Source organism: Lepidochelys kempii, chromosome 14 (genome assembly GCF_965140265.1).
Source record: "Lepidochelys kempii isolate rLepKem1 chromosome 14, rLepKem1.hap2, whole genome shotgun sequence".
Classification (NCBI taxonomy): domain Eukaryota; kingdom Metazoa; phylum Chordata; order Testudines; family Cheloniidae; genus Lepidochelys; species Lepidochelys kempii.
The window spans coordinates 43,543,769-43,571,089 of record NC_133269.1 but is presented as its reverse complement, the minus strand read 5'-3'; the positions used below and the strand labels follow the sequence as shown (position 1 = coordinate 43,571,089).

General features: G+C 57.6%; 3 protein-coding genes across 4 annotated transcripts; 2 read left to right on the top strand and 1 right to left on the bottom strand.

The window, feature by feature from the left end:
- Window positions 1-3,595: 3,595 nt before the first annotated feature.
- Window positions 3,596-10,069, top strand: LOC140897668 (nuclear factor 7, brain-like). Its single transcript, XM_073310572.1, has 6 exons — window positions 3,596-4,115; window positions 5,396-5,491; window positions 6,944-7,177; window positions 7,637-7,659; window positions 7,941-8,212; window positions 9,725-10,069. The coding sequence occupies exons 1-6, from the start codon at window positions 3,687-3,689 to the stop codon at window positions 9,757-9,759; spliced, it is 1,089 nt and encodes a 362-aa protein (XP_073166673.1). The 5' UTR covers window positions 3,596-3,686; the 3' UTR covers window positions 9,760-10,069.
- Window positions 10,070-10,522: 453 nt separating this feature from the next.
- Window positions 10,523-17,412, top strand: LOC140897770 (zinc-binding protein A33-like). 2 transcript variants are annotated; one of them, XM_073310791.1, is made up of 6 exons: window positions 10,523-11,334; window positions 12,559-12,654; window positions 13,884-14,117; window positions 14,483-14,505; window positions 15,114-15,418; window positions 15,933-17,412. In XM_073310791.1, exons 1-6 carry the CDS (start codon window positions 10,909-10,911, stop codon window positions 16,454-16,456), a joined length of 1,608 nt encoding a protein of 535 aa, XP_073166892.1. In that variant the 5' UTR covers window positions 10,523-10,908; the 3' UTR covers window positions 16,457-17,412. The 2 variants fall into 2 exon arrangements, with proteins under 2 accessions (XP_073166892.1, XP_073166893.1); XM_073310792.1 differs by lacking the exon at window positions 12,559-12,654.
- Window positions 17,413-21,265: 3,853 nt separating this feature from the next.
- Window positions 21,266-23,830, bottom strand: LOC140897771 (protein S100-A16-like). The gene is made up of 3 exons (XM_073310793.1): window positions 23,734-23,830; window positions 21,887-22,056; window positions 21,266-21,474 (listed from the first exon to the last, which is right to left on the bottom strand). The coding sequence occupies exons 1-3, from the start codon at window positions 23,828-23,830 to the stop codon at window positions 21,334-21,336; spliced, it is 408 nt and encodes a 135-aa protein (XP_073166894.1). The 3' UTR covers window positions 21,266-21,333.
- Window positions 23,831-27,321: the final 3,491 nt, after the last annotated feature.

Below are 27,321 nucleotides of genomic sequence, written 5' to 3'. Positions count from 1 at the left end.
TACCTGTGTCCTTGAAGTTGCTTTCCTCATAAAAAGTTGTGGGAATTAGGTTGTAAAGTTTTGTCAGACAAACTTGATACTGTTTTTTGATGATTTCACAACTTTGGTTGGTTGATCTATATATACAATGCTGAGAAAGGTAACTCTGTTGACGTAATACAATAAGACTTTTGTACCACACAACATCCCAATTAAAAAAATTAGCACTCTGAAAAGATCAATGCAGCCCACATGAAATGGGTAAAAATTGAGATACTGATAAATCTCAAGACATAGTTTTCAATGGGAAATCATTATTGAATGAGGGAGTGTCTAATTGGATTTGTTCTGGGACTTACACTATTCAGTTTGAGGGGGCAATGCAGCCCTCCGTCCGCAAACTACGCCCATGTAAAAAAGTGGGCAGGCATGGTCCCCCCCGACCTCCCCGGTTCCGGCACCCCTGGTTTCAGTAAACAGCCACAAGGACGATTCCAGGTTTGGAAAACTTGCATTATAGTGACAGACTAAACAAGCCCGATCTATTTAGTTTATCCAGGAGAAGGTTAAGAGGTGATTTGATCATGGCCCACATGGGGCGAAAATTGAGTGCAGAAGGCTTTTTAATCTAGTAGACAAAGATAGAATGAGATTCAATGGCTGGAATTTGAAGCTAGGCACATTCAGCTTACAAAAAGAGTGCAATGATTTAAGAGGGAGGGTAATTAATGACTGGAACAACTTACTTAGGAACCTTGTGGATTCCTAATTCCCTGGAGTCTGTAAATCAAGATAAAATTGGTCTTATCCAAAATACATTCTAGCTCAACCACCAGATACGGGCTGGATGCCAGAATTGCTGGGTGAGCTCCTCTGGCGTGGGTAGGAATGCACGAATGAATGTTGCATCAGGTTGGGATGGGACCTGGATCCAAACGGGGAAAGAAGAGAGGTGGCTATTTAGAAAAGAAAGTAGTGAAGAAAGGAGTAACCGAGTGAGAATGAAAGTCAGTGCGGCTTGGGAGGGGACCTTGGGTACTACAGGCTACAAAATGGGAGAAAAAGGGATGGAAGGAAGGGAAAAGAAGGCAGGACTGGCCTCGGGGGTGGGCCACCCGGGCGACTGCCCAGGGCGCTGCGGTCGGGGGGGTCACCATGTGGCAGTGCGTTGCTCCCCGCTGCTCTCCTGCCCTCCCCTTATGCAGCCCAGGTGGGGAAAGTGACCTGGATGCCAGGAGCCCTGACTGTCACACCTCGCGCCCCTCCTCACAGCCCCCTGGGGGGCGTGGAGGAGCAGCGTTCCGGGGAGCGAACAGCAGGGCATCCATGTATCCAGGTCAGTTTCCCCATGTGGGCGCAGCATGGGGGGGGGGGGGTTGGGTAAAGGGGGGAGTGCAGGGATTAGGGGCACGGGATGGGGTGCAGGGATTAAAGATGCAGGGGGCACAATACAGGGATTGGGGCACAGGGTGCAGGGGAAGTGCGGGGATTAGGGGTGCAGGGGTTAGAGGGTGAAGGGAGGGCGGGGAGCCAGGGGCAATGGGGTGCACCCACGGGGGCTGGAGCAATTTTGGGGGGCACTGCACACACACGGGCCGGGGGGCCAAAAAACAAGTTCACCCCGGGTGCCATTTTCCCTTATGCCGGCCCTGAAAGAAGGAAAGCGAAGGAACAAAGGAATGAAAGAAGGAGAGAGAGAGAATGCAAACTGGTGGGTTGGAGAACCCGTTACAAGCTGGGAAAAGGGGAATGGCGAACAAAGAAAGAATCCAAGCAAAGGGAACAAGAAAAGGAAGAGTCCAGGAACAAACGAATGAGAGAAGGACCTGGAAGGTTGCTGCCGGTTGGCAGGACCCAGCTCCAAACTAGGGGGAAAAGGGCTGGAAGGAGAGACGGAGCAAATACAGGTAGATGGCAGCAGGCAGGGAGGGGACCCAGTCACAAAACTGAGGCTGGAGGGATGGAGGCAGATGGGGGAAGAAAAAGAGAAAGTGGCTGAAAGTCAGTAGGACCTGGCTCCCCACAGGAGCGGGCGGGCGAGAATGGGGAGGAAAGAGAGAAAGAAAATGAACAGATGAGAGTTGCTGCAGGGTGGGAAGACCTGGTTCAGAGCTGGGGAGCAGGCCAGGAACTGGGGAGAGGGGGGTGGGGTGGAGAAGAGAGACTGAAAAGAGGGGAGTGGAAAAACAAACAGATGAAAAGCAAGTTGCAGCCAGTTAGGAGGGACCCTGTAAACTGAGCAGCAGGAGACTGTGGGTGTGGGTGGGGTGGGGTGGGGCGGAGGGAGCAGGGGTCACGTCATACCTCAGAGCACGACTGCACCCTACTGGTGGAAACCCTCATTGCAGCCTCTGCTCCAGGAGGGATTAGGGGTGTAGAAAGCGGCTGTACCTTGTACCCCCCCCCGACCCCTGTACACATTGGTTTAGGGAGAGGTTGGATGGGGGTAGAGCAGGTGAGCCAGGACTCCTGGGTTCTCTCCCCAGCTCTGGGAGTGGGGTCTAGTGGTTAGAGTGGGGGGGGGGCTGGGAGCCAGGACTCCTGGGTTCTCTCCCCAGCTGTGGGAAGGGAGTGGGGTCCAGTGGTTACAGCTGGGAGCCAGGACTCCTGGGTTCTCTCCCCAGCTGTGGGAGGGGAGTGGGGTCCAGTGGTTACAGCTGGGAGCCAGGACTCCTGGGTTCTCTCCCCAGCTCTGGGAGTGGGGTCCAGTGGTTAGAGCGGGGGGGTGTGGGGGCTGGGAGCCAGGACTCCTGGGTTCTCTCCCCAGCTGTGGGAGGGGAGTGGGGTCCAGTGGTTAGAGCGGGGGGTGGGGGCTGGGAGCCGGGACTCCTGGGTTCTCTCCCCAGCTGTGGGAGGGGAGTGGGGTCCAGTGGTTAGAGCGGGGGGTGGGGGCTGGGAGCCAGGACTCCTGGGTTCTCTCCCCAGCTGTGGGAGGGGAGTGGGGTCCAGTGGTTAGAGCGGGGGGTGGGGGTGGGGGCTGGATGCCAGGACTCCTGGGTTCTCTCCCCAGCTGTGGGAGGGGAGTGGGGTCCAGTGGTTACGGCTGGGAGCCAGGACTCCTGGGTTCTCTCCCCAGCTCTGGGAGTGGGGTCCAGTGGTTAGAGCGGGGGGGTGTGGGGGCTGGGAGCCAGGACTCCTGGGTTCTCTCCCCAGCTGTGGGAGGGGAGTGGGGTCCAGTGGTTAGAGCGGGGGGTGGGGGCTGGGAGCCAGGACTCCTGGATTCTCTCCCCAGCTGTGGGAGGGGAGTGGGGTCCAGTGGTTACAGCTGGGAGCCAGGACTCCTGGGTTCTCTCCCCAGCTGTGGGAGGGGAGTGGGGTCCAGTGGTTACAGCTGGGAGCCAGGACTCCTGGGTTCTCTCCCCAGCTGTGGGAGGGGAGGGGAGTGGGGTCCAGTGGTTACAGCTGGGAGCCAGGACTCCTGGGTTCTCTCCCCAGCTCTGGGAGGGGAGTGGGGACTAGTGGGTTAGAGCCGGGGAGGGCCAGGACTCCTGGGTTCTCTCCCCAGCTCTGGACATTGTTTCTGACTTATGCAAACAAAAGAAGCTGAACTTTGGAGCGCCGGCGGAAGCGTGCGAGGCGGTGACAGCTGCCGGGCTCTCCCTTTCCTCTGGCAGGGCGGTGTACATGTGTGTGCGGGAAACGAAAGCAAAAGCCCCGGGGCCCGTGGCTCCGCCCGGCCGGGGGACATTTCAGGGCGCGGGGCTGGGATGGCGTCTGCTCTGGACGCGTCCAGCCTGGCCGAGGACCTGCTCTGCCCCATCTGCCTGTCCCTGTTCCGGGACCCCCGCATGCTGGAGTGCGGACACAGCTTCTGCGCCGCCTGCCTGGAGCCCTGCGTCCCCAAGGGGCAGGGCCGGGGGCTGTGCCCCGAGTGCCGGCACCCCTTCGCCCTGCGCCGGGTGGCCACCAACTGGGCCCTGTGCAGCCTGGCGGAGAAAGCCCGGCTGCTCAAACTGGACGAGGGGGCCCAGCCGGGCGGAAAAGGGTCCGGATGGTCCATCTGCCTGGAGCACGAGGAGCCGCTCAAACTCTTCTGCAGCCAGGACGAGGGGCCCGTGTGCGTGATCTGCCGGGACCTGCCCCAGCACCGCGGCCACGACTTCCTGCCCATCAAAAACGCCGTCCAGAAATATCAGGTGAGGGCCCGGATGCCTGGGTTCTCGGAGTGGGGAGCAGGGTCTAGTGGTTAGAGCGGGGGTGTGTGTGTGAGAACAGGATGCCTGGGTTCTCTGAGTGGGGAGCAGGGTCTAGTGGTTAGAGCGGGGGTGTGTGTGTGAGAACCAGGATGCCTGGGTTCTCTGAGTGGGGAGCAGGGTCTAGTGGTTAGAGCGGGGGTGAGTGTGTGAGAACAGGATGCCTGGGTTCTCTGAGTGGGGAGCAGGGTCTAGTGGTTAGAGTAGGGGGGCCTGAGAGCCAGGACAGCTGGGTTCTCTGGGAGGGGAGTGGGGTTTAGTGGTTAGAGCGGGAGGCCTGAGAGCCAGGACACCTGGGTTCCCTGGGAGGGGAATGGGGTTTAGTGGTTAGAGCAGAGGGTCTGAGAACCAGGACGCCTGGGTTCTTGGAGTGGGGAGCAGGGTCTCGTGGTTAGAGCAGGGGGGCTGGGAGCCAGGATGCCTGGGTTCTCTGGGAGTGGAGTGGGGTTTAGTGGTTAGAGTGGGGGGGAGGTCTGAGAACCAGGACGCCTGGGTTCTCTGAGTGGGGAGCAGGGTCTAGTGGTTAGAGGGGGGGAGGGAGCTGAGAGCCAGGAAGCCTGGGTTCTCTGGGAGTGGGATCTACTGGGTTGGAAGATAGAGGTTGGACGTGAGGACTCCTGGATTCTATCCCCGGCTCTGGGAGGGGAATTTGGGGTCTAAGTAGATCAAACTAGGCTGGGGGACGCTCCCGGACTCTGTCCCGAGCACAGCTCCTGTCTTGTTACATCAGCTGGGGGGCCAGTTCATTATGGGGGGACTCCTCGCTGTGTCACTGGAGAATGGGTCTGAAATCAAGATGCAATTCAATAAAGACGCGGGCAATGTACTACACTCGGAAGGAAAAAATCAAATGCACGGCTGCAAATCCGGGAACGACAGGCCAGGTGGTCGAGCTGCTGGAAAGGGACTGGGGGGTCCAGTGGCTCACAAACTGAAGATGAGTCACCAAGGTGATGCGGCTGCAAAAGAGGCTGATCGTCTGGGGTGTGTGAACGGGTGTCGTATGTAAGACGCGGGAGGTCGTTGTCCTGCTCGATTCGGCCCTGGTGAGGCCTCAGCTGCCATGTTGCATCCAGTTCTGGGCGCTGCCCCTGAGGAAAGACGTCGACGAACTGGAGAGAGTCCAGAGGGGAGCAACGAAAATGATCAAAGGTTGAGAAAACCTGACCTGTGAGGAAAGGGTAAAAAACCCTCGCTGACGGGTGGGTTTCTCTGCCGCACAGGACAAGCTGAAGGCATCTCTCGTCCCCCTGAAGGACAATCTGAATTCAGTCACTGAGGACCAGCGCCGCCAGCAGGAGAACATAGCAGAGCTGGAGGTATTGCCAAAATCCCCCTCATATGGTCCCGAGATTGGGTCAGGCTTTAACCTACATTTACAGTGTGGGCTCGCTGTCACCTCCTACTGGCTGGACCATGGCTATAGGCCTAGGAGAGCGATGCCACATACCCTAGTGCAGGGGTGGGCAAACGACGGCCCGTGGGCCACATCCGGCCCGCCAACCGATTTAATCCGGCCCTCCAGCCCCTGCTGGGGGTCTGTGGCTTGCCCTGCTCCAACCGGGGAGCGGGGTCGGGGTCCACTCCACGCACGCATGCCGTGGCTCCCGGAAGCAGTGGCCTGTCCCCCCTCCGGCTCCTACGTTTAGGGGAAGCCAGGGGGCTCTGCGTGCTGCCCCTGCCCCAAGCGCCGCCCCCGCAATTTCCATTGGCCACGCCGCTGCTTCCGGAAGCTGCTTGAGGTAAGCGCCACCCAGAGCCTGCACCCCTGAGCCCGTCCCGTGCCCCAGCCACCCTCCAAACCCCTTGGTCCCAGCCTAGAGCACCCTCCTGCACCCCAAACTCCTGATACCCAGCCCCACCCCAGAGCCAGCACCCCCAGCTGGAGCCCCCCCCCCACACCTCAACCCCATGGCCCAGCCCGGAGGCCCCTCTCACACCCTGAAATCCTTATTTCTGGCCCCACCCCAGAGCCTGTACCCCCAGCCAGAGCCCTCGCCCCCTCCCACACACCAACCCCAATTTCGTGAGCATTCATAGCCCACCATACAATTTCCACACCCAGATGTGGCCCTCGGGCCAAAAATTTTGCCCACCTCTGCCCTCGTGGCTCGAGCACTGGCAAGGAATTCAGGACACCTGGGTTCTATTCCTGGCTCTGCCGCGGGATGACCTTGGGCCATTCATTGCCCCAATCCGTGCCTCAGTTTCCCTACCTGTCAGACAGGGATTATGACACTGACTTCCTTCGGAAAACCCCCTTTTGAAAAATCAGCCTTTCCCACAAGTCTGGTTTTTGATGAATGCTCGTTAATGACAGGCCAGTAGCCAGGACTCAGGATTACAGAGCAGACCCCAGATGTTGGCAGAGCCAGGAAAACTTGTCAGGGGCTGCTAGATCTGAGGATGAAAAGTGCTAGGTATTATTATTGTTAGGAGTCAGTGACTGTCCCTAAATTAACATGGCCTGGCCCTTTAGCTCACCTTCCCCGCCAAACGTTTCCTGATTTAGGAGATTTGTCATGTCCAAACCCTGTTTCACACACAATTTCTATTTTTCCAAATTTTTCTATAAAAAACATTTTGTCAAATAAATTCCCATCTCACTCCATTTTCCTGTGCTCACCCTCCCAGCTCCCCTGTGAGGTAGGGAAGTGCAGTTCTCCCCACTGTACAGTTGGGGAAACTGAGGGACCGGTCATCCTGCCTCCTGCAAATGCTCCGTCGGTGGTGTGTTTTGAACCTCCTGCTGGTTTCTCCACCCTCTGCAGAGCTATGCCCAGGACCTCTTGGGCTATATCACCGAGGAGTTTGAGGTTCTCCATCAGATCCTGCAGGAGAAGGAGCAGGGCATGAAAGAGACTGTGGGGAGGTTGAAGGAGGAGAACCGGGCGGAGATGGAGGAGAGGCTGAAGGAGCTGGATGAAGAAGTGACCTTTCGTAGCGAGACCCTGTCCATGGCCCGGGTGGGGCTGGACACCTCAGATCCCACAGCCTTCCTCAGGGTGAGGCAGGATTTCATCTGCCAGGAGATGGGAACATGGCTGGGAGGCGCTACATGATGGAGCTGTGGGATGGGAGATTGTGTAATGGGGCTGGGAGCCAGGACTCCTGGGTTCTCTCCCCAGCTCTGGGAGGGGAGTGGGGTCTAGTGGGTTAGAGCAGCGGGGCTGGGAGTCAGGACTCCTGGAGTCTCTGGGAGGGGAACAGGCTGTCGAGGCAGAAGCAGGTTAGGGGTGATGGGCAGGTGTATGGCATGAGGAACATGCAGAAGAAGGAGTAGGGAGGGAAAGCAGCTGGAGACAGTAGTGGTTGGATGAGGCAGGGGTGGGAATTGGGGCTGAGCAGGGGGAGCTGGGAAAGGGCTGTCCCATAGGGCTGGTATCTCACCCACAACGGGGCATGGAGTGTTACTGTGGAGGGTAGTTCCAGGAGTCAATCCTGTCTCTTTCTCCCTAATCTAGGGCATCAAGGAGCTGATGAGAAGGTGAGTGTGTCCCCATCCCTCCCCCCACTTCCTTTTTAGGGCTACTGTTTTGGTCTGCGTGTTCCTCTCTTTGTGACACACACGCACAATCACACATGGAGTCCCACAGAGATCTGTACACACACACACACAATTGCACATGGCGTCACACACACGTCCGCCCTCACACACAGAGATCCGTATGTGTGCGCATACACACAGAGATCCGTACGTGCGCAGAGAGAGAGAGATCTGTGTGCACACACACAGGTGGCTGCTGTAGTAGATTTCTCTCTTTGTAGAGTCCGGGAGGATCAGTCAAGCCACGATGAGGAGGAGGAAGAGGATGGTGCAAGTGATGAAGGGTCCAGTGGCGATGAAGATGATTCGACTGATGAAGATGAAAATGTGGCTAATGGCGAGGAGGAGGAAGGAGATGAAGATGATGCTAATGGCGAGGAGGAGGAGGAAGATGAAGATGGGGATATCGTTGCTGTGGACCCAGCTCTCGAGGAATTCAAGGAATCGCTGGACTTTGAGGCCTGGCAGAAAATGCTGGGGACCATCCAAGCAGGTCAGGCTGGTTTCTCACCCTTATCCTTGTGACGGGTTGTCACCCCCCGGACTGCAGTTTGGGAGCCGTGGGAACTGCTGTGACCCTAACCATTTAACTGGGCTGGCCCTTCTCACGCGGGTCTGCTGGTGACTCAGCCAGCCTTTCCAGGCCCTGTTATCACCCTGCATGACAGCAGGTGGTGCCATGCACACAGCTGAGCTACCTGAATGCTTTACCTAAGCCACTCAAGGACATACAGGAGACAGGAGCCAATTTCCCAGCTCCCCAGCCCTGCACCCTTGCTGGTGTATGAACCCAGAATTATACTGTCTTGCACTGCATGGGGATCTGTACAATGCAAGCTCATTAATATAGTTTGCTTTCCCCTCGATGTGGGAAAGATATGCACAACAAGCCTGTGTCCACCAAGCTGAGATTTTCCCAGGCACTTCACTTCAAGACACACTGGTTAAGATAAAACCTTAAAACAAGTGTATTAACTGCAGAAGGAGAGATTTTAAGGGATTATAAGTGACAGCAAACAGATCAAAGCAGATTACCTGGTAAATAAACAAAAACACAAGCTAAGCTTAATATACTAGATCGATAGGATTTGAATTAGCCATATCTCACCCTGACTGACGGTACAAGCAGGCTTGCAGATTCTTAAGGCACAAGCCACATCTGCCTGGCAGCCTCGGTTCCCCTCCCCCATTCCAAGTCCTTTGTCTTCCAGAGCTTCTTTCAGGTGTTGAGTTGTGGGGGAGTGAAGACCAGTCATGATGTCACGCCCCACCTCATATAGTCTCTCCACACAGCGGGAACCCCTTTGTTTCAAGCTAAATTCCCAGCCTGGTTTGTGGCAGAATACAGGCACCAAACTGGAGTTTAGTGTCATGTGGTCTGGTCACATGCCCTTGCTGGGGCATAGAAGCCATTACTCATAGGCTGGCTGAAACGTTTATAGGAAGGCTAAGCTCTTCTGTGGTCCATTGTCTTTGTTGATGAGCCATCAGCACTGCCTAGCGTCTTCATTGTTGTACCTGGAAGGCTAGTTGTGGGTGTTACCCAGGGTAAGCCCATTTGAAATACAGCTACACAGTCAATATTCATAACTTCAGATACACAAATGATACATGCATACAAATAGGATAATCATATCCAGCAAATAACAACTTTTCATAGAGACCTCACAGGACACATCTTGTACAAAATACATCATAATTATGTCATAATCATGCCACTATGATGAATATGGGGTGCAGTGTCACAGTCCTACCTTTAGGAGACACCGTGGGGGAGCCAAGATTCACCCCTGAGGTGGCTGCATCTCAGTGCTGGGCGAGCCATGCCCGTGTGGTGTTGCTGTGCGGCTGTTACCCAGATGCCCTGCCCCAGAGCTGGCTGCAACCCTGACTGAGGCAAGCCATTCCCATGTTGTGTCGCTGTGTGGCTGTTACCCAGCTGCCCCACCCCAGAGCTGGCTGCATCTCTGCAAGGTATCAATATTCAACTATTTTTCTTTTCTAGACACAGTCCATGATGGATCTATCACGTGGCACTGACGACCACCTGGGATGCATCTGTGCAGATGATCCCAGCCCTCAGAGATTCGGATTCAGAGGAAAAGCTGCCATATATTTTGAGGGGGGAGATTTGGTGGAGAGTGAAGCCACCAGGATCCAGCCTCTCTAGCCTGCCAGTGTGAGAGACAAGCCATGGAAATGTACCTGGGTTGCCCAGCAGGCAGGACACCGTCATTTCATTGCGTGTTGCATGAGTAGCTGATTTTATCGAGTCTTTGGACGATATTAACCTGGTTACGAGGACATTTTCAAAGTGTATGAATCAAATAAACCAGAGCTCAGAACAGAACCCAGGAGTCCTGGCTCCGAGCCCCCCCCTGCTCCCACCCACTAGCCCCCGCTTCCCCTCCCAGAGCTGGGGATAGAATACATGAGTCCTGGCTCCCAGGCTTCACAGCCTGCTGTGGGGCAGTTTCAGGAAGGGGGGAGGAGGTGTTTGCTCAGTCTGTCCCCCAAAATGACTTCACCATGACCCCCCCTCCCCCCGCACATTGTCTGCACAGCCAGGGCAGCTGGCAGAGCCAATCACGGAGGTGCATAGTCATTTCCAGCAGCCCTGGAGAGGCGAGGGTTAATGGGAGGAATGGTGAAAACAAAGCGGTGCTGAGTCAGGGCTGGGGGGTGGGGGGGAAGGCAGGAGGCAGGCACCTTGCAGCCCCAGGAGGAATCGCTGAGTCAGCAGAGGAGGCGGGTCCTGTTGCAGCTGCAGCCTGGCCACATTGCACTGCAGCCGGCTCCAGTGCCTCTGGGTTTGGGGGCAGAGACAGGGCAGCCCAGCCCCGGGGAGAAGGGACGTCCCGGCCCAGCAAGGACCCAGCCCCGGGGAGAAGGGACGTCCCGGCCCAGCAAGGACCCAGCCCCGGGGAGAAGGGACGCCCCGGCCCAGCAAGGACCCAGCCCCCGGGAGAAGGGACGTCCCGGCCCAGCAAGGACCCAGCCCCGGGGAGAAGGGACGTCCCGGCCCAGCAAGGACCCAGCCCCGGGGAGAAGGGACGTCCCGGCCCAGCAAGGACCCAGCCCCGGGGAGAAGGGACGCCCCGGCCCAGCGGCGTCCCGGCCCCGGGGAGAAGGGACGCCCCGGCCCAGCGGCGTCCCGGCCCCGGGGAGAAGGGACGTCCCCATCCCGTGATGGCCTCAATTAGGGAAATCTCCAGTTTCACGGAGGACCTGCTCTGCCCCATCTGCCTGTCCCTGTTCCGGGACCCCCGCATGCTGGAGTGCGGACACAGCTTCTGCGCTGCCTGCCTGGAGCCCTGCGTCCCCAAGGGGCAGCGCCGGGGGCTGTGCCCCGAGTGCCGGCACCCCTTCGCCCTGCGCCGGGTGGCCCTCAACCGGGCCCTGTGCAGCCTGGCGGAGAAAGCCCGGCTGCTCAAACTGGACGAGGGGGCCCAGGCGGGCGGAGGCGGGAGCTGGTATTTCTGCGCAGAGCACGAGGAGCCGCTCAAACTCTTCTGCAGCCAGGACGAGGGGCCCGTGTGCGTGATCTGCCGGGACCTGCCCCAGCACCGCGGCCACGACTTCCTGCCCATCAAAAACGCCGTCCAGAAATATCAGGTGAGGGCCCGGATGCCTGGGTTCTCTGGGAGAAGAGTGGGGTTCAGAGGTTGGGGGGAGGGAGGGCGGAACCAGGACTCCTGGGTTCCCTAGGCAGGGTCTCGTGGGTTCAATTCTGCCCACCCCAGCTGGCCTCCGGCTGCTTCCCAGCCCAGCCTTTAATTCTGCCACTTCAAGCCCCATGTGAACCCAGTGCCCCCATCCCCACATCAGAGCTTTCTGGGCCCCCCACCCCAGAGACAAGTCGAGACCCACATCAGTGCTGATCACGATCAGCCACGTGTCAGTCCTGCCCCCACCCTGCACTTCGTCCCTCCCCCTCCCAGGGCTTGTGTTAGGGGGGGGGTGTGTGTGTGTGTGGATTGACGCATTGTTCATGGGGGGGGCAGGGGGTGGCTCATCAAGGGGGAGGGGGGAGTGAACAGGCCCATTACTCTGTGGGGGGGGAGTGGACTGACTCATTGTTCATGGGGGGGGGGACACGGGGACAGGGGGTGGCTCATCAAGGGGGAGGGGGGAGTGAACAGGCCCATTACTCTGTGGGGGGGGAGTGGACTGACTCATTGTTCATCGGGGGGGGGGACACGGGGACAGGGGGTGGCTCATCAAGGGGGAGGGGGGAGTGAACAGGCCCATTACTCTGCGGGGGGGGGGGAGTGGACTGGCCCATTGTTCACAGGGGGAGGGGGGAAGCAGACTGACTCATTGCTCTCAGGGGGGAGTGGACTGACCCACTACTCACGGATAAGAGGGGAGTGGACTGACCCATTGCTCACAGGGGAAGAGGGGAGAGAGGACTGACCTCTTGCTCATAGTAGGAAGTGGACTGATCTATTGTTAACAGGAGAGGGTGGGAGTGGACTGACCTATTGTGAGGGGGGTGAGAGCAGTCTGACCCATTGCTCCCAGCGTGGTGGGGGGAGCGGACTAACCTGTGGCTGGAACTGTCTGGCTCTTTCTGCTCCTGCCTCCCCTACCTGAAAACCCCTCCCGGGTGGGGGAAGGTAGCACATTCTGCCTGCCACCTGCCGCAGCTCTGATTGGCTGCCCGTTCCTGGGAGGCAGGGATTTTGGGGAAGGGCAGCCAATGGGAAGGTCTGGGCAGGGCTGAAATTCCCGGGAGGGATCTGGGACTGAAATCCCATTGCTGGGCGGGGAATCTCGATGGGGTGGCAGCCGGTCCCCACCGGCTCCAGCCGGTGACCCCGGATCTCTGCTGCCCAGGAACAGCTCAAGGCGTCTCTGCAGCCCCTGCAGGAAGGTCTCAAGAGGCTGGTGCAGAGCCAGTGCCACCAGCAGGAGAACATAACAGAGCTGCAGGTACGAGGCTGGATACCGGGCTAGATGGGCACAAGGGCTTGACCCAGGGAGGGCAGGGCTGCTGGGTTCTCTCCCCAGCTCTGGCAGGGGAGTGGGGTCTCGTGGTCAGAGCAGGGAGGGGTGCCTGGGATCCAGGACTCCTGGGTTCTATCCTCAGCCTGCAATGGGCCTTGGTGTAGAACAGGGGAGGGCAAACTACGGCCTGCCGGCCGTATCAAGCCCATCAGGGCTTTCAATCTGGCTCGTGGGATTGCCAGCCCCATGGTGCAATGGGGCTAAGTCAGGCTCCCTGCCCACCCTGGCCCTGCGCTGCTCCAGGAATTGGCTGGCACCGCGTCCCTGCGGCCCCTGTGGGAAGGGCAGAGCAGAGGGCTCCGTACGCTGCCCTCACCTGCAGGCACCGCCCCCCGGAGCCTCCATTGGCTGGGAATGGGAAACCGTGGCCAATGGGAGCTCCGGGGGTGGTACCCGCAAGCGAGGGCAGCGCACGGCAGAGCTGTCTGCCCCGCCCCGCCCCACCCCACCCCACCCCACCCCCAGGAGCCACTGCTGGACATGCTGGCCACTTCTGGGAGCTGCGCGGGGCCAGGGCAGGCAGGGAGCCTGCCTTAGCCCCAATGCACGCTGTTGCCAGCCCGGAGCCGCTTGAGGTGCCCGCACCCTGCACCCCTCCTGCATCCTGCACCGCGAACCCTAACCCCCTGCCCTGAGCTCCCTAACCTCCTGCCACACGCCTCCTGTACCCCAAACCCCTGCCATGAGCCCCCTGCCACACCCCAAACCCCTCCTGCACCCAATCCCATGCCCTGAGCCCCCAACCCCCTGCCCTGAGTCCCCTGCTGCACCCTGCACCCCTCCTCCTCCCCAACCCCATGCCCTGATACCCTCCGGCACCCTGCACCCTCTCCTGCATCCCAGCCCCTGACCTGAGCCCCCAACACCTTGCCCTGAGTCCCCTGCTGAACCCTGCACCCCTCCTCCTCCCCAACCCCATGCCCTGAACCCCCTCCTGCACCCTGCACCCCCTCCCACACCCTGCACTTCCTCCCACACCCCCACCCCCTGCCCCAGCCCTACATTCATGGCCCTGCATACAATTTCCCCACCCAGATGTGGCTCTCAGGCCAAAAAGTTTGCCCATCCCTGGTGCAGAAGTAGGTCTGGTGCCTGATGGATCAGGCATCCACTGAGGTCTCCATCCTGTCCCCCCACACCTTTCCATCGCCTAGAGCTGCTCCGAGTCCCTGTGGGACCACATCTCGGGGGAGTTTGAGAAGATGCGCCAGCTGCTGAGTCTGCGGGAGCTGGGCCTGAAGGAGATGCTGGAGCGACAGAGGAAGAAGAACCTGGTGCAGATGGAAGAGAAGCTCCAGGAGCTGAATGGGAAAGTGGCCTCCTGGACCGAGACCCTCTCCAGGGTACGCATGGGGCTGGAGCGCAAGGACAACATTGGCTTCCTCAAGGTGAGGGGAAAGGGCCAGACCTTGGCTGGGGGAGGGTTGGGAGGGGACAGGGAAGGCTGGAGGGGGGCAGAACTGGGGCAGAGCCCGCCTGGGGGGGCGGGATAGGTCTTTGCAAGGGGCAGGGGAGAAGAGCTGGGGTATGGGTGCCAGCAGAGATGGGTCAATGGGGGTTGATAGGACTGAAAGGGAACAGAGTTGGGGACCAAAACTTGGTCGAGGGAGGAAACAAGGGTCCTGTTGACTGGGGTGAGGCAGCAGTTATGGGGCTGCAGAGCAGAGTTTCTCCCATAGACAGAGGTGGGGGGAGGCGGAGGTAGCTCCTTCGGGTGTTGACTCATTCCCATCCCTTTTCTCCTCTCCTCCAGGATGCCAAGGAGCTGATGGAGAGGTGAGTATCTTTGGGTTTGTCCCCACGCTCAAAATTTCCATGAGAAAGTTTGAGTTCATAGGTCACCTGCAGGGTTCAATCCAGGGTCCACCAGACATAGGAGGAGGGGCCGCTACCGTGTGAGCGACAGGAGCTACTCCATCTAGCTGGTCGCAGGGATAAGCTGTTCTCTCCCATGGACCAGCACACGCTGAACTCTACCACTTGAGCTCCAGGAGTACCACCCTTACCTGGCAGCCATAGTAGGTTATTATCCTCTCATGAGCACCCAGCGAACTCTGAACTCTACCGCTCGACATATGGGAGTACCACCATAAACTAGTAGCTGTAGTAGGCTTTTGTCTTCTGCAGGCCAGCTGACCACACACACGCCAGACATTACCCCTGAGCTAAAGCAGTAACTCCGTTAGCTGGCCGCGGTACATAGGCCACTACCCTCCTGATGCCATTGGTTGACAGTGTAGGTAGGCCGTTATCCTTGCGACCCCATTGGCTGGCGGTGGTGGGCAGGCTGTTCCCTTCATAACCCCACTGGCCGGCGGTGGTAGGCCGTTATCCTCGAAAACCACGGTAGGGCCACTCACGTCAAGCCTCAAGCTTTTCCACAGGGTCCGGGAGGGGCAGGGAGCCCAGGGGAAGGAGGCGGAGAAGCCGGACGAGGTGGAGGCGGAAGAGGAATTGAGAACCAGTGATGACGACACGGACGAATGTGAGAAAGAGGAGGAAGAGGAAGAGGATGAGGAAGATGAGGAACCTGAGGTGGAAGAGGAGGAAGACGAGGAGGGGGCCGAGGAAGAAGAGGCTAAGGAAGAGGAAGACGATGGGGTGGTTCCTGTGGACCTGAACCTCGGGGAGTTTAAGGGACCCCTGCAGTTCTATGCCTGGAAGGAGCTACTGGGGATAGTCCACCCAGGTGAGGTGACCATACTCGGCCTCTGGGCTGTGGGGAGCGGGGCGGGAGATCAGGAGGGGGTGCTGGGGGCTGAGGAAGAAGAGGCTAAGGAAGAGGAAGGCGACGGGGTGGTGCCGTTCCCATGGTATTGATTTGCATGCCCCCAGTGTTGGAAAAAGCATCCCACACCCTGCTCCCTGCAGCACAGCGCCCCCTAGCCCTGCTGTGGGGTTTTGGGGTCAGCATTGGCTGTGAGGGGAGAGCACCCCCTACTGGTCCCACACTCTGCTCCCTGCAGCACAGCGCCCCCTAGCCCTGCAGTGGGGTTTTGGGGTCAGCATTGGCTGTGAGGGGAGAGCACCCCCTACCGAACCCCCTACTATGCTCCCTGCAACACAGTGCCCCCTCGTGCTCCCATAGGGCCAGCACTGACTTGGGGGAGAATATATCTCTTTAATTGATGGGGAATCCCCCTCCCCTCCCAGAGAACCCAGCCCAGCCATTAACCCCTTCCTTTCCCTCTCTCCTCCTGCAGTGCCAGCCTGCATCACCCTGGACTGCCACTCGGCCCACCCCAGCCTGGTCCTCATCGAGGAAGCCACCGGGGTCAAGTTCAGCCCGGGCCGGCGGTTCTGGCGCCGTAAGCCCCAGCGCTTCACGGCCAGCCCCTGTGTGGTGGGGCGGGAGGGCTGCGCGGGCGGCCGGCTCTACTGGGAGGTGCGGGTGGGTGACAGCCCCGACTGGGTGGTGGGTGCCGCCCGGAGGTCCGTGAAACGCAAGAGGCGCATCCGCTTCCGGGCCAGGGAAGGGGTGTGGGCCATCGAGCGGCGAGGGGGGCAGTACCGGGCTCTCACGGACCCCTGCCTCGCCCTGTCCGTCTGCGGGAGGCTGGAGAAGGTGGGGGTGTATCTGGACTTCGAGGGCGGCCAGTTGTCCTTCTACAACAGCTCCAGCTTGAGCCATCTGCACACCTTCCAGGACTCCTTCGTGGAGGAGATAGTTCCCTTCCTGAGCACCCAGTCCAGCGAGCCCCTCTCCATGTGGGACCTGGAGCTCTGACGCCCTTAGAGGGGAGAGGCCCCATCGCCCTGGGCCAGCCAGTCCCCCGACCCTGGGGCCTGATTGGAGCCATCTTGGTGCCATGGCCAAATTGCCCCACGTTACCCTCTGCTGATGTACCCGAGTCCTACAACTGGACGGATTCTTCTCTATTCAGTTCCTGAGGCCCGGGTAGTCTTGGCTTATCCACCAATGACAGGGGGCTAGTTAACAGCAGGATCAGTGATGATGGCTTCAGGGCCCCTTCCCTAGAACAAGCCAAGATCCCACCACCTTGTTTTAGCCAACCCAACAGCCATGGGATTCGAACCCGCAACCTAGAGGCGAAGGCAGTGGAGTTACTCCCTTTACACCAAGGTAAATCCATTGAAGTTCATGGATTTACTCCTCAGATACGTGAGCATACCTGGAATAATTCCACTGGACTAACTGGAGTTACTCTGGATTTGTACCAGTAGAACACCGGCGCAGTCAGCAGAGTTATTTTGCAGTCACACCAACATGAATCCGATGTGGTTCCTGGACTGGCTCCTCAATTATACCCCAGTGTAAACCTGGAGTAACGCTGCTGGCCTTTCTGGAGTTATTCTTCAATTACATCCCAATAATGCAGTGAACTAAATCCATCAGTTTATTACTCCGTTACGCTGGTGGGAACCTGGAGTAATTCAACTGAGTCAACCTCTCTTACTCTGGGTTTACAAATTGTAAATCTAGTGAAACTGCTGGACTTCCTTCGCTTTACGCTAGCATACTTCGAAAGTACACGCTGCTGGCTGAAGTGGAGTCGCTCTGGGTTTACACTGGGGTCGCTGAGGTCAGACTCCAGCCCTGATTCCATTGACTCTGGAGGGGTCATTCTGGATGTACACATCAGACTCTGGATTCCTGATTTTATAGGTTCAAATCCCATATAGGATTATCAAAAAAAGAAAAGGAGGACTTGTGGCACCTTAGAGACTAACCAATTTATTTGAGCATGAGCTTTCGCGAGCTCAAATAAATTGGTTAGTCTCTAAGGTGCCACAAGGCCTCTTCTTTTTGCGAATACAGAGTAACACGGCTGTTACTCTGAAACATATAGGATTATGCATCTTCTCTCCTTCCCTGGGGGAGAAATTGATTTCTCTGGCCTCGGACCAGCTGAGCATGTCAGCTGAGTAAGGCTACGAATCCGTGACTTCCAGAGACCTCCATGACATGGGGGCCCCCCAAGCTGCCCAGCCCCTGCAGGAAGTGGGGGACCCTCCCAGTCCCGCGGGCAGCAGGAGGACCCTGGCAGCTGCTTAGCTGCTGCGGATGGCGACCCCCGCCCCCAGCTCCTACTTACCATGGGAGGTGGGGGACCCTCCAACTCCCAGCCCCTGCAGGAGGAGGGGGACCCCGCAGTTCCCAGTTGCTGTGGGAGGTGGGGGACCCCTCCCACCTCCACTGGTGGCCCCTCCCCAGCTCCCAGCCACTGGACAGGGAGGGCGGGGGCCACAGCTCCCAGCTGTTGCACGCAACGGGGCAGGGTGCTGGCCCCTCCTCCCTCCCCATTTTGTCAGGAATGTTTTTAGTAAAAGTCAGGGACAGCTCACAGCTTCCATGAATTTTTGTTTATGGCTCGTGACCTGTCCCTGACTTTTCCTAAAAATATCCCTGACGAAATCGTAGCCTTACGGATGAGCCGTTGCAGACCGCTGACTCGGCCCTCTGAGTGAGTTGCGAGGTTCCCGGGGGAAACGGGTCTCCCGCCGTCTCTTGGCAGTGAACGCTGAAGATGAGCTGGGCTGGAAGGCAAAGGTGCCAGACGGGTGGAGCCCAGTTGAATCCAGCGCTGACTTGCACCATTTGGGGCTCTGGCTCCATGGGCCCCAACGGAGCGAGGTCCGATTGACACCGGCTGGGGATCTAGCCCAGGGAGGGCTGCCTCTGTGCACTCTTGACCTGTATCTGAGATACAGAAGTGGGAACTTCCTAGGAAGTCAGGGCCAAGTGAAGCCTTCGGGCAAGTGGCTGGAACGCCGTTGAATCAAGGGTCGTTCGCCACCAGCAGGGAATTTGGCCTGGAATCTGTCATATGTTGCAACACGGAGCAAGACATCCCCACATGGCCTAAGGCGAAATGAACAAAGAGACCCGGGCACCTTGTGTTAGTTTCCCATCAGCCTGGTTTCTTGGCAAACAGGTCGTGTCAGACAAACTCAGTATTGGTTTTTTATGAGCTCCCCAGTTAGGTAAATAAGGATTACTCTGTCAACATCGTACACTCAAAGGAAAGCTGACATCCCATATGGAAGGCATTTGACTTAGCCCTGCACGCCAGCCTGCCTCGAGAATTAGCCCTAGGCAAAAACCAAGGCAGCCCACATCCACTGCCTTAAAAACTGGCTTGCTGATAGATGCCCCAAAGGAATTTTTGCTGGGAATTGTCGTCTAATGGGGTCGTTTCTAGTGGGGTCCCCCAGGGACCAATGCTAGGTAATATCTGTGTCAATTGAGCTGGAAAAAACCCCCCATAAAGCAGGGATGGGCAAACTACGGGCTGGGGTGCAGGGTCAGGGCCACATCACACGACTCCCAGAAGCCACAGGAGGGCGCCGCTCCTGCTACTATGTGCACCCGTGCCCCCCCCCATGGCCCCCTCCAGCACGCCAATGGGAGCTGCATGGGGGGTGCCTGAGTGTCGGAGCCGGAGAAGGGACAGGCTGCTGCTTCCAGGAACCGCTTGAGGTAAGTGCCGCTGGGAGCCTGCATCCTTGAGTCTCTCCCCACCCCCCCAACCCCCTGCCCCAGCCCTGATCCCCCTCCTGCCCTCCGAACCCCTCAATCCCAGCCTGGAGCACCCTCCTGCACCCCAAACACCTCATCCCCAGCCCCACCCCAGAGCCTGCATCCCCGCCTGGAGCCCCCTGCCGCACCCTGAACTCCTCATTTCTGGCCCCACCGAGGAGCCCGCACCCCCAACGAGAGCCCTCCCCCCCTGCCCCGCACTCCAACCCCAATTCATGAGCATTCATGGCCCCCCATTACAATTTCTATTCACAGATGTGGCCCTCGGGCCAAACAGTTTGCCCACCCCTGGGCTAGATTGTCGCTCACACCCCCCCCAACTCTGAGTTCCTCCAGTAGGGGGCACCACACACACACAGAAAGCAGGTCTGATTCCCTCCAGTGGGGGGCACCCCCCTCACCCCACACGGCAGGTCTGATTCCCTCCAGCACGCCCACTGCCTTCTGCCGACTCAGCGCAATACCGAGCCCCATGCGACTGTGGTATGAAAAGAGACAAATTGGGTTCTTTATTCAAGCAACATGACCAAGTTACAGCGGGCAAGGCAGATGGTGTGGGGAGTGCAGGCCAGGAGGGATCCCAGGAGCAGGAAAGGGGGCAGATGTGGGGAGCACAGGGCGGGGTGGGGATCTGGGCAGTGGGAGAGGCGGGAGATGTGGGGAGCACAGGGCGGGGTGGGGATCCGGGCAGTGGGAGAGGCGGGAGATGTGGGGAGCACAGGGCGGGGTGGGGATCTGGGCAGTGGGAGAGGCGGGAGATGTGGGGAGCACAGGGCGGGGTGGGGATCTGGGCAGTGGGAGAGGCGGGAGATGTGGGGAGCACAGGGCGGGGTGGGGATCCGGGCAGTGGGAGAGGCGGGAGATGTGGGGAGCACAGGGCGGGGTGGGGATCCGGGCAGTGGGAGAGGCGGGAGATGTGGGGAGCACAGGGCGGGGTGGGGATCTGGGCAGTGGGAGAGGCGGGAGATGTGGGGAGCACAGGGCGGGGTGGGGATCCCGGCAGTGGGAGAGGCGGGAGATGTGGGGAGCACAGGGCGGGGTGGGGATCTGGGCAGTGGGAGAGGCGGGAGATGTGGGGAGCACAGGGCGGGGTGGGGATCCGGGCAGTGGGAGAGGGGGGAGATGTGGGGAGCCCAGGGCGGGGTGGGGATCCCGGCAGTGGGAGAGGCAGGAGATGTGGGGAGCACAGGGTGGGGTGGGGATCCGGGCAGTGGGAGAGGCGGGAGATGTGGGGAGCACAGGGCGGGGTGATCCCGGCAGTGGGAGAGGGGGGAGATGTGGGGAGCCCAGGGCAGGGTGGGGATCCCGGCAGTGGGAGAGGCGGGAGATGTGGGGAGCACAGGGCGGGGTGGGGATCTGGGCAGTGGGAGAGGCGGGAGATGTGGGGAGCACAGGGCGGGGTGGGGATCTGGGCAGTGGGAGAGGCGAGAGATGTGGGGAGCACAGGGCGGGGTGGGGATCCGGGCAGTGGGAGAGGCGGGAGATGTGGGGAGCACAGGGCGGGGTGATCCCGGCAGTGGGAGAGGGGGGAGATGTGGGGAGCCCAGGGCAGGGTGGGGATCCCGGCAGTGGGAGAGGCGGGAGATGTGGGGAGCACAGGGCGGGGTGGGGATCCCGGCAGTGGGAGAGGCGGGAGATGTGGGGAGCACAGGGCGGGGTGATCCCGGCAGTGGGAGAGGGGGGAGATGTGGGGAGCACAGGGCGGGGTGGGGATCCCGGCAGTGGGAGAGGCGGGAGATGTGGGGAGCACAGGGCAGGGTGGGGATCCCGGCAGTGGGAGAGGCGGGAGATGTGGGGAGCACAGGGCGGGGTGGGGATATCGGTGGTGGGAGAGGGGGAGATGTGGGGAGCACAGGGCGGGGTGGAGATCCTGGCGGTGGGAGCTGTGGGGGGTGCAGGCCGGAATGGGGATCCCAGCAGTGGGAGGAGGGGTGGGCAGACAGATTCCAGTCTCCGAGCGAGCTGGTGAGTTTTAGGGCAACTGGGTTTAGAGGAGGGGGAGGGGGACAGGTTTGCTTTAACTTCTGTAGGTGAAGGATTTGGGGGAGTTGCCTAGTTAGGAGCCTGCCTCAGTTTCCCCACTGGCTTCTGCTCAACAGTCTCTATTTGCTGTAATTGTAACGCTCGATGGCTTGGCAGATTAAGGTGACCAGCTCCCAGTATTCCTCGAAGGAGATGAGCTGGTTGTTGTCTGTATCCATCTTCTTCAACAGGTCCTTCCCTGCCTCTGTGCTCTGGGCTTCCTGAAACACCAGGGAGACAAGGCAAAGCCTCAGTGGGGGAAGCAGCTGGCCAGTGAAGGCTGCGACTGGTGGGGCGGCGGACGAGGGATGCCCCCGGCTGGAGGGAATCACACCTGCTACGCGGGGATGTGTGTGTGTCTGTGTGTCGCTGAGCTACAAGCTAGAGGCAGAAGTGGATAAAGGAGGGGTGAATTAAGAATTAAGGGGCATCATCGGAGCTGGTGGCAGGAAAGGGGGAGCCCAGGGCTGGGCTAGCCGCAGGGGGCTACAGGTCGGGTTTGAGAGGCCCCGGCAGAGCTGGGGCAGCAGGGGGCTGAGGGTCGCGATTGAGGGGCACCGCCAGAGCCCCCTTTGCCAGCAGTGAGCAACTGGCAATTGCCGGCGCCTTGGGGTGCGAGTACCCGGGTCTCACCTTGAGCTGATGGCTCAGCTCGTTGCTGAGCAATTTCTGGAAAGCCGCATGGTCCAGCACCTTGGCTCCAGGCGGGCCCTTGGTGTATTTGTAGAAGGTGTTCACGATGGCATGGAGGCCTTTCTCCAGCTCAGAATCTTTCCCAGCCATCTTGGCCGGCTTCCTTCCACCTGCAAAGCAAAGGCAGATGCCGCCTTTAGGGTCCCATCAGCCCCAGAGACCTCAGCCAAGGGCCCATGTCTTGGCCTTCCTGGGGAATATCTGCTTGTGCAACATTGCCCTCTGCTGGAGATAGCCAGACCCGCTCAAGTGTAGGATAGATAGATAGATAGATAGAGTGGGTGTATGGAGATAGATAGATAGATAAATAGAGGGGGTGTCTGGGGATAGATAGATAGATAGATAGATAGATAGATAGATAGATAATCAGTGGTTCACAGTCAAGCTGGAAGGGCATATTGAGTGGAGTCCCGCAGGGATCTGTTCTGGTTCTGGTTCTGTTCAATATCTTCATCAATGATCAGTGGCACAGAGAGCACACGTGTAAAGTTTGCGGATGATACCAAGCTGGGAGGGGTTGCAACTGCTTTGGAGGACGGGATTAAAATTCAGAATGAACTGGACAAACTGGAGAAATGGTCTGAAATTCAATGAGGACAAATGCAAAGTACTCCACTTGGGAAAACGGGAAATGACTGCCGAGGAAGGAGTGCTGCGGAAAGGGATCTGGGGGTCAGAGTGGACCACAAGCCAAATATGAGCCAACGCTGTTGCAAAAAGAGAGAACATCCTTCTGGGATGCATTAGCAGGAGCGTTGTAAGCAAGACACGAGAAGTAATTCTTCCGCACTACTCCGCATTGATAAGGCCTGAGCTGGAGGATTGTGTCCAGTTCTGGGTGCCACCTTTCAGGAAAGATGTGGACAAATTGGAGAAAGTCCAGAGAAGAGCGACAAAAAGGATGAAAGGGCTAGAAAACATGACCGAAGAGGGAAGATTGAAAACACTGGGTTTGTTTAGTCTGGAGAAGAGAAGACCGAGGGGGGACATGAGAACAGTCTTCGAGTATGTAAAGGTTGTTGTAAAGAGGAAGGTGATAAATTGTTCTCCTTAACCTGTGAGGCTAGGACAAGAAGCAATGGGCTCAAATTGCAGAAAGGGCAGTTTAGGTTAGACATTAGGAGAAACTTTCTGCCTTGGATAAATTGCCTAGGGAGGTTGTGGAATCTCTGTCGCTGGAGATTTTAGACAAACACACGTCAGGGATGGGCTAGGTAATGCTTAGTCCTGCCTCAGTGCAGGGGACCCGGGCTAGACGATCTCTCTAGGTCCTACATTTCTACAACTCCATGGTCATTAAGTCAAGTATTTGGAGCTGTGCACAGGAAGTGAGGAGATCAGCAGCCCTTTCCCTAGCTTTTTCTCTATTTTTCCAGGCTCTTTAAAAAGGTGGATTAAAAAAAGTGGATTTAAAATCTCCAGGCTCTTTAAAAAGGTGGATTAAATGAGCCTCAAAGGGGCCGTGCACTGCATTGGACTGGTGGGCACAATAACAGGGCACCGAGGGCTTGGGTTGAGCTGAGATTAGGACGCATCTCTCCAGCATCCTCCAAGTCCTGTGCTCCAACCCCCCGGTCCCTCCCCTGTCCCTGAGCTAGGAATAGACACTAGGGAGTCCTGGCTCCCAGTCCTGCTGCTTTAATCCCCTAGACCCCACTCCCCGAGCTGGGGATAGAACCCAGGAGTCCTGGCTCCCAGCCTCCCATGCTTGAACCCCCTAATTATTGCATCTTCTTGCTCTAAGAGTCTCTCCAACCCCCAAACTGAGGGGCAGGGGGGACACCTACCTCCACAGGATGACAGCCCGCCCCTTCGTTCTCTTTTCTCTCTGTCCGGCCCTGCACCTGGGCAGTCAGTTAATGTCGCCTTGCATCTGGCTCTCATTCAAGTCCAGCCTCTCGTTAGGCAACCGGTCCCACATCCATGGAAAACCCCTCCCCATCTCCCGAGCCCAGGCGCTGGACGGTTGCTGGCATCTTTCCCAGACGGAGATAGCACCAGTGCTGACTTGTTAAGAGCGCGCACGCACGTGGGGAGCAGGAGTTTTAACTTTGCTCGCCCCAGCACAGGGCTCTACCCTTCCCCCCAACGGAGCGTCCCATGGGGGGCGCCATGCAGGACATGGTGGAGGGAGGCTTTGAACCCTGTGCCTTGCAGCTGCTGAGGCATAGGGCTCTGCTCGTGTCAGTGAACAGAGGAGCCCCCCTCGCACTGCAGCAGTAGAAGGTTCCCGGGGGGCTCCCAGTGGCCACCGCTCGCTTCTCCTTCCAGCCGCTGGGGACTCATTGTGCCTTCGTCCGCTAGATGAAGGAGCCCTCAGCTAGCAGTGATGCTCTCCCCCTGTACGACCAGAGAGCCTCTCCCCCGTAGGGAACTGTAGACCATGATCAAGCCACCGCTTAACCTTCTCTTGGGTCAACCACACAGACTGAGTGCCTCCGTCTTCCAGACCTCGAATCATTCTTCATAGAATCATAGACATGTCGGGCTAGAAGGGCCCTCGAGACGTCACCCTTTAACCGTTCCCACTCAGTCAGGTTTTCGCCACCTGTGATCATTTTCGTTACTCCCCTCTGGACTCTCTCCCACCTCTTTCCCGGAGGGTGACGGCCAGAACTGGACATTGTTGGGAGCGTGAGCCCGGGAACAGAGTCACAAGTCTACCCACTTTAGGCTTCATCAAATGTTGCCTTTATTTCCACAATTCCACACAGGATTATTGTACACCGTGGTGGTGTAGCCGTGCTGGGCACAGGCTATTAGACAGACGAGGTGGGGGAGGCCACATCCTTTATTGGACACCAACAGAAGATGACCTCCCACGCCTGCTCTCTCAGACAGAATTATTGTCGTGTCTGGACCTGCACTGTTGCCAGAAGAATAGTGACAGACAAGGTGAAATAGGTAAATAGGCCTGTTACCACATTCTGGGACACGGAGAAACCTTTCCACCTTCCAACACAGTCATGGCCTCGCAGGATCTCGTGGGTCTGCTCCTTCGGTCCCATTCTTCAGCTTCCGGTCCCCCAACACCATACTCCAGCTGAGGTCTCCCCCAAGCTGGACAGAGCAGGACAGTTACGTCTGTAACCGAGCCCTGGGACTAGGAGAGCAGTGACGTCTACTAGGTTAGCGCCAGAGGAGTCAGGGCACCTAGGTTACATCCTGGGCTCTGGGAGTGGGGCTTAGTGGGTAGAGCAGAGGGGGCTGTAAGTAAGGACTCCTGGGTTCTATCCCTAGAGCTTGGAATGGGAGGATGGATCGAGTACGCTAGGGTGAGGGATGGGGCACCAGATCTCTGGGTTCTAGACCCAGCTCTGGGAGAAGAGGGGGGGGTCTAATGGATCACAGCAGTGTGGGGCTTGGAGTTAGGTCTCCTGGAGTCTGTTCTGGGTGGAGAGTGAGGTTGGTTGTAATAACTGGGCCTACACATGTATCCTAATTGTGAGCCCAGCTGTAAGAAAGTGAGTAGAAGTTCATAAAATGTCACAAAAAGCAGTGAGTATGAAGGAATCCTCATGTTATCCTGTATTTTACAGATAGGGAAACTGAGGCCCACAGAAATGCAATGACTTCTCCAAGATCACACAGGGCATCCGTGGCAGAGCTGGGAATTGAACCCAGATCTCCTGAGTCCCAGCCCAATGCTGTAAGGTCAAGTGGGGCGGAACAGGCACATACTTAAGACATTAGGCTGGCAGCTGAAGATTTTGATTCAATACTTGACCCTGACCCCAATAAAAGATTCTGTTTTGGCCCTATCCACCATCCTTGGGAAGAGGTTTGGGGTGAAGTCTCATTGCTCAGCTGTGTACTGACCAAGATGACCTTCAGCCATGCCCCTGACTACCCAAAACCAATCACATGCTTTCCAAGAGTCCCTAGGAAATTCACTCTTTGAAAATCCTCATGTTGGTTCATCTGATTGGCTTGGTGGCAGAAGTGGGATCAACAGAGTCGCCTGCTACCTGGAGTCAGCGCAGCTAGGGGTGAATGGATTTCTGCAAACTGCACCAGAAAATATTCCATGCCTCTTGGATCGGTCCCTTCATTCGCCCACCTTTAGCCCGTTCCCAATGAGCAGAGATACATATCACCCTGAGGCAACTGGGAATGTATTATTTCACTAGAGGGAGTGACTTCAACAGAATTAGTTAATTTAGCCACCAGGTGCTGTTCCCTGGACCCAGGAAATAAAGAGACACACCTTTCTCTTAAATCTTCTGGGTGTCTCATTGCATTTGTTCTGCTTGTACAGATGGCCCTGCTCCGTGACTGGGATTACTGCAGTACAAATAATAAATACTAAGAGGAGGGTGGGAATGTTTGTAAGAGACAAAATGTTCAAGTTGCAGCTGGTTGGAAAGCAGGAAAACGAGTTCACAAAAAGTACTGACATTTCAAATTTGTTACCAGGTTCTTTGATATTTTTCCATCGAAAATTGGTGGTTATGAAAATTTCAGTTTTTTTCTGTTTTTCTCCCCCCCCCCCGTTACAACTCCTCCTTCTCCCGAGGCTCATTTCCGCCACCCACTTTTTATTACTGCAGAAAAAGTGGGGGGGGGGGGAAGAAAAACTGAAAAAAAATGGGGGATTTTGTAGAAAAACCCTGGAAAAGGATAGGGAAAACCCATTTTGTTGACGAATATTATTCATGCTTTCTTTTTCAAATACAATATTCTCAACGGAAAAATTTCAGCTAGCTCCAGTTCTCTGCGACTCCTTCACCCTGCTGGAGAGATGCAAAGGGGCCTTAGATTCAAGAAGAATCAGACAGCAGAGGGTTTGATTCATCCCTATGTTACTCCAGATATAGTCCGGGCAATGGTGCAGCGAGGAGGGTAAATGTGACCCTTGGATGGAGAAGCAGGGGGATATTGAGTAGGAGCAGGGGATCAGCTCTGCACATTTCTAGGGTCCATTTCTAGGGTCCACCCCTGAACAAGGAGGTTGACAAACTGGAAAGGGTTCAGAAAGAGCTACAATAATGATATGAGATCTGGAAAACCTGCCCTATAGTGAGAGACTCAGGAGCTAAATCTCTTTAGCTTAATAAAGAGAAGCTGTTATGTTGGTATAATACAGGTGGGCAAACTTTTTGGCCTAAGGGCCACATCTGGGAATAGAAATTCTATGGCAGGCCATGAATGCTCACAGAATTGGGATTGGGGTGCAGGAGAGGGTGAGGGCTCTGGTTGGGGGTGTGGGCTTTGGGGTGGGGCCAGAAAGGAGGGGTTCAGGGTGCGGGAGGGGGCTCCAGACTGGGGTGGAGAAGTGGGTGTGGGGGGGGGGAGGGGGAGGGCTCCGGCTTGGGGGTGCGAGCTCTGGGGTGGGGCTGGGGATGAGGAGTTTGGGGTGTAGGAGGGTGCTCTGG